Below are 6,489 nucleotides of genomic sequence, written 5' to 3' on the forward strand. Positions count from 1 at the left end.
GAGAGCCTGGGAGGTACTTTCTGTCCCCTTGATTTACATTTCTGCTTCTCATTGCTTGTACATTGCACACACAGCGCACTTTTACAGTCTGTATTTTGCTCCCAGCATTTCGTACTTGCATTCTGCATTGCTTTTCTCAGTTATGGGTCTATGTATACTTCCCATCATTAGCCCCAGAGCTGGAGGTGGTAGGGATTCCCGTGACCCCATATTCATTGATATTCGAGGGCCCGCACCGGCCGAGACCTCGAGAGACCCTTCTTCGCCTGCGACAGTATTTTGACACTGTGCGACATTCAGAGGTACCTCAGGACTTTCAGTTCCTTTCATTCTCATCTTTGATTTGCTCTGTATATTCTCGATTTCTGATTGGTTTATGCATTCATCATCCGCAGATTACATGGCAGCCCTGGGTGTCCCTGGGTGATGGTCTCCGACTTCAGTATACCGGAGCATCGGACATCTCCCAGTATAGGGTCCTGCTTGAAGGGCCGGTTGGTAGGGTATGGTTCCTGGGGGAGCGCTTTCTGCGCCAGGTATGGGGGTATCTTTCTCAGGATATTCCCGCAGTACCTCCAGCCAGTATGCGGACCGCTGACAGGCTCTCGTACTCAGAGGTAGTCGGCGCCATGCTGGGTACTGATGCTTTACTATACATTGAAGAGGGGGACTACGCCACTTACCGTCACATATATTTGATGCCTCCATTGACGGAAGCTCGTATTCCGATGATGAGGCCTGTCGGTATGTCATCCTCGGACCAGGCTCGGGCTCGGGCTATAGATGCCCCTTCCACTAGCAGGGCTGGTACCTCTAGAGGTGGGAGTAGACCGGTTCCTCCGGCTCCGTCGGTTCATCCCCATCCCGGATGGCCAGATATGCCTACTGAGTTGATGGCGTGGCAGTATGGGGCTAGCTCTCCGACTCCGATTCCACTAGAGCCTCCGATGCCCAGTGATCGATACGCCATTGATCCGGACTCACCGCCGGTATGCTCCACTTGTTTTCATTCATCATTCAGATGTTTAGACACTTTTCTGTTCACTGATGATTATGAGCTCATTTTGCAGCCATCGCGAGGGTACATGGAGGAGGTGGTTGGACTGGTGGCCACACTCGAGGGCATGGTCCTGCGTAGGGAGGCACAGTTGTCTGTCGCGGGCATTCAGGTACCCTTCAGTTTTCTGGCATTTATCATACTTCTGATAAGATGTTGATTTCTACTGCATCGATAGACTATTTGTGTAGAGCACATCTGACACACACCCCACTTGTACATTGTATTAACATGCACCCACTTTACGTATCCTTTGCTTGTATCTGCATCTGATGTATATATTTGGACTGATGTATTTGAATTGAACTCTTTGTTTTCAGATGCCTTCATGGTCCGGTCAGCCGCAGACCAGGCCACCTGGGCCTCATTGGGGAGCTGGGCCATCTGGGCCTTTTCAGGGGGCGGGGCCATCTCGGCCTTCCCGAGGAGCCGGGCCATCTAGGCCTTTTCGAGGAGCTCGAGGAGGGCCCGTCCGCAGGCGCAGGGCTCACGTTGTGGAGGTGGAGCCTGATGAGGAGGAGGAGGCTACCGATCGTCAGTCAGAGACATCTGCTGAGGAGGGAGGCTCCGACTCAGATGATGATGATGGTGCGGAGATTGTCCCGCAGAAGAGGATGAGGAGTGCTTCTCGTTCCCGCTCTCGAGGACCTTGATGCTGCTATTTCCTGCTTTATTTTTCTTTTTGCTAGTAGTTTATAGTACTTTGCACATTGTTAGGTAGTTTTATTTTTTGTAAAACTTGTACCTTTGTTTGTTGTAAAGCATGATGGAATGAAATAGCTTTTGAAGAGATGTTTGTATTTTAAACTTTAGCATCGTATCGCATCATTTTATTTTGCACAAAAATGAAATTGAATGGAAATGCGCGTTGTGTAATCACCAAGTCAGGTAGTGAACCGACGCAACAAACTAAGCAACTCCACCTACTAAGATATAACAGAATCTTTAGCAAGTTTACAACTCGATAAACAAAATGCAACAACGCAAATAAACAAGACTTTAACAAAAATTGCTTACATAGAGAGCAATGACTCAAAAACACGAAACACGTCCGCTCGACAAACAACTCGATAAGCAAAACAACAACTCGATAAACAAAACTCAACCAAAAACAAAGTGTACTTCTGACGATCTGGGCATCGGAATGCATCCGAAATGAAGGCCTTTGACTCTCCCGTTGTATGGAAATGCTTGGAACTCTCCCTCGAAGAGTAAAACAGGGCCAAGGAGATACACTGCAGCATTGCCAGCCATCCCTGGGAGCCGGCCGGCCATTTTTGTGGAGAGAGACAGCTGGCCGGCCATTTCTGCAAAAAGTAAATGGCTGGCCAGCCAGAAAAGGTGGCTGGCCGGCCATTCAGTCCTGCAGCCACCAGATTTTTGACACGTGTCCCCGTGAATAGTGTCTTTCCTTCTATAAAAGCCTCAACTTCGGGAACATTCATTTCATCTTAGTTTTAGACAAAGATGGAGGCGTTTCTCGCAGAAAATCTCATATCTTGGATCTCTTCTCTAGATGGCTCGGAAAAGCTGAATTTCCGGGGTTTCGGCCTGAATGCACTATTCACGCTGAGCCGTACTCCGCTACAGCTTCCTTTTCTCCATGCCGCGGCAAGGTTCTGGAATCCAGTGACGCATGTTTTCAGCTTTGGCGGCCAAGAGATGTGTCCGACTTTCGAAGATTTTCAGGTTTTGATGGAATCTGAATGCTCTGAAGTAATCTCGCCGCAGCTCCGTTTTGGTCACGCTCAGGCTTTAGGACGGATGTGTGGGCTCACGGCGCATGATGCTCGATCTTTGATCTGCAGTGGGGAACTAGACATCCTCGGCTTGATCCATCGTTTTTCCGACGCTGGTGACCGCAGCAACCATTATTGGCAGGGTTTCCGGCAACACGCCCTCTGCTTGTGTATGTTGTCCCACTTTCTGCTTTCCTCGGGCTTCGGCGAGGCTAGCATTCGCTTGATTGAAGTCGCCCAAGGTTTGAGGGAAGGAAAGAGCTGTATTGCCATGACCTAGGCCGAGACACTGATGGGCTTAGATTCTGTCTATCGCCGGGAGGCGACCAGGTTTGCTGGGAGTCCACTGCTGCTGCAGGTAATGTTTCCCACCTGACCTCACATATATATTTGTTCACATCACTCGACCCTCAGGCTCGGTTTTTCTCACAAAACCCTTGTCTTACTTTTTCTCTCATCGTACATCTCTCTGTTCTTTATTCTCTCATTTTTCATCCCTCCCCTAGGTATGGTTAATGGACAAGTTGCAGGTTGTGGACTCTTGCCCGGCCTATTCAGCTCGAGGCTACTTCTTTCGGCAGTGCCTAGTCAATGCTCTTGACGAAAGGTGGTGGTTCGATTGGATGTGCAATTTGCCCGCAGACGGCATTGCTTGGCGTTGTCCTTGGCTCAACCTCCCGGCAATGAGCTATAGTATGTCCCGGCTGATTGGAATCCAATTGGTTGGTCTGACCCACTGCGTATTCTATTTTTCGTTCCGGTTCTTGCGTCAGTTTGGTCATGATCAGACTTGTCCACCGGAGGGGATTGAGTACCCAGCCGCTTTCCCGATCCGGGGGGCACAGCTTGCCCGATATGCCACGGCATGGAGGACTAGAGAGCTCCTGGCCCCTGCTTCCACTTTCAGTTGTACTTTGTCCGATGAGTGCGTGGATTGGCTCAATGAGGAGGCACAGATTGGGCCCAGCTTGGCATCAGATGCTTCGTCCAACTCTGGGAGGGGACGCAGAGATACTTGATTCAACTATGCCCCAAATTTATTGCTTATTTAGCATTTTCAAGTTTTCTTTATGAATGTACTAAAAAGCAACCTCGATTGTAATGCAAGAGCAGGAGAACTCAGTTTTGAAATCAATGAAATTGAAAGTTGTGGTACTGAAAATTTTCCACTTTTGGTCCAAAAATGGTCTTAGTCGTAAAAAGATTAATTTGATCAAAGTCAACTTTTATTAAAACTTTTCAAAACTATTTTCGATGTGGATCAGAACTGGACACGCCGGAGATCTGTCACTGAAATGTACAACCCCAGATCCCTGCAACTGGAAAGTTGCCCCTAGTTTGAGTAATTTTGCACCGTCGCGGCAACGGAAAGTTGCCCCTAGTTTGAACAGCACTGTACCGGAGATCACGATAAATGCTGATGGATAAAGATGACTGAGATGATCAAAGTGGACAGAGTTGATCGGGGAAAAGTTTATGGCTGAACTTCGATGTGAAGTTGCCTACGTATCCCAAAGATGGGAATCAAGCCTTACGTAGTTTAGGCATAGGTTCACTCGAGTATTTTCACTCTCCTTTTGCGCTCTAACTTTTGCCAAGGCCGCCCTTTGCGGGTTTTCAACCTTGCGAGCTCAGTTTTTATATTTTCTATTTTTTTGTGCTCTGAATTTTGCCTAGGTCGCCCTTTCAGGTTTTCGGCCTAGCGAGCCTCTCAAGGATTGTATTTCTTCAACTTGTCCATATTGATTGGTTGTGAGAACTCCAAGCCATCTAGATCCATCAGAACCACAGCCCCACCTGACCAGATAGCTTTGATGATGTAAGGACCAGTCCAATTTGGTTTGAACTTGCCCCTTGGGTCGTGGATGGGAGCTCGGTTGTCTTTGAGCACCAAATCTCCTTCTTTCAGATTCCGGGACTTAACCTTCTTGTTGAAAGCCCGGGCAATTCTGCGTTGATAGCCTTGGATGTGGTACAGTGCTTTCAGTCTTCTTTCATCAAAGAGCATGAGTTCTTCGAATCTGCTTTGCTGCCAATCTGCTTCGGCTATCTGGCATTCAGCCAATAGTCGTAACGACGGAACCTCAATCTCAATGGGTAGAACAGCCTCCATTCCATAGACCAATGAATATGGAGTTGCTCCAGTAGAAGTTCTGATTGACGTCCTGTAGCCCCACAGAGCAAATGGCAGCTTGTCTGGCCAATCTCGATAGGTTTCCACCATCTTCTGTAGTATATGCTTGATATTCTTGTTGGCGGCCTCAACTGCTCCATTGGTCTGCGGCCGGTATGTAGATGACTTATGGAAAGTCACATTGTATTTCTCCAACAAGTCTATCACTTCTTTCTTGAAGTGGGAACCATTATCTGAAATTATCTCGTTTGGCACCCCGTAGCGACAGATGATGTTGTTCCTGATGAACTTTGCGACATGCGACGCTTTCAACACCGCGTATGATTGGGCCTCGACCCACTTTGTGAAATAATCTATCGCTACCAGGATAAACTCATGCCCGTTTGACCCCTTCGGGGTAACAGCTCCGATCACATCAATTCCCCAGACCGAAAAAGGCCATGGTGAAGTCATGTTGTACAGTTTTGACGACGGGATGTTCATGCGGTTTGCATGAATTTGACACTTGTGGCATCGCCGAACAAAGCTAATACAATCCTCCTCCATGGTTGACCAGTAGTAGCCCTGTCTGAGTATTTTTCTGGCCAGCATTACTTCATTCATGTGTGCACCGCACTCCCCCCCATGGATGGCTTCCATCAGGCGTCTTGACTCTTCAGCTTCTACACAGAGCTTATGCATTCCCAGATGACCCCTTTTGTACAGCTTTCCCCCGCAGATAATAAACTGAGTAGCCATTCTTCTGACAGCCCTCTTATCCTTGGCGTTTGCCCCTAGTGGATATGTCTCCTTTTCCAAGAAGTTCCAGATGTCGTAGTACCAGGGATTGCCGTCTTGAGCTTCATCTATGGCGGAAATCGACTCGTATGCTGGCACGAACTTCTGATCAATAATGACTGGACGCATCCGGACTCCAGACGGAATGTCTATCATAGAAGATAGAGTTGCTAATGAATCTGCAAACCTGTTGTTCTCTCTTACGAGGTGGGTGAAATTTAGCTTCTCAAACCGAGGAATTAGCAGATCCAAGGTTTGGTGGTAGATTATCATCCATTCCTCCTTAACTTTCCAATCTCCTTTCGCTTGAGACACAACGAGGTTCGAGTCCCTAATGACGTCCACACGTCTTGCCCCTAGTTCCAGGGCTGCTTCCAGGCCAGCAATACATGCCTCATACTCTGCTTCATTGTTGGAAACTTTGAACCGGAGCTTGAATGCTAAAGGAATACGGGAATCATCAGGCGCTATCAGCAACACTCCTATCCCATACCCATACTGGTTTGACGCTCCGTCAAAGTACATTGTCCAGGTTTCATCTTCGACGTGCAGAATGGCTTCATCTGGGAATAGATACTCAATCGCTTCATCCCCCTCAACCGGGTGGTCGGCAAGGAACTCCGCTACCGCTCTGCCTTTTACTGACTTGCGCGTTATATACTTCAAATCAAATTCGGAGAGCAACAGCAGCCATCGAGCTAGCCTACCCGTAAGTGCTGGTTTCTCGAAGAGATATTTGATGGGATCCAAACGCGAAACCAACATTACAGAATGGGCTAACA

At 48.1% G+C, this 6,489-nt stretch overlaps 1 protein-coding gene across 1 annotated transcript; it reads left to right on the top strand.

Moving 5' to 3' along the window:
- The first annotated feature begins 863 nt into the window (after positions 1–863).
- On the top strand, positions 864–1,710 carry LOC145814141 (uncharacterized). The gene is made up of 3 exons (XM_082910667.1): positions 864–989; positions 1,071–1,169; positions 1,378–1,710. The coding sequence occupies exons 1-3, from the start codon at positions 879–881 to the stop codon at positions 1,708–1,710; spliced, it is 543 nt and encodes a 180-aa protein (XP_082766793.1). The 5' UTR covers positions 864–878.
- The last annotated feature ends 4,779 nt before the right edge of the window (positions 1,711–6,489 follow it).

The sequence above is a fragment of the Camellia sinensis genome, unplaced genomic scaffold (assembly GCF_055761805.1).
Source record: "Camellia sinensis isolate YWXY unplaced genomic scaffold, ASM5576180v1 Unanchor1, whole genome shotgun sequence".
Lineage (NCBI taxonomy): Eukaryota > Viridiplantae > Streptophyta > Magnoliopsida > Ericales > Theaceae > Camellia > Camellia sinensis.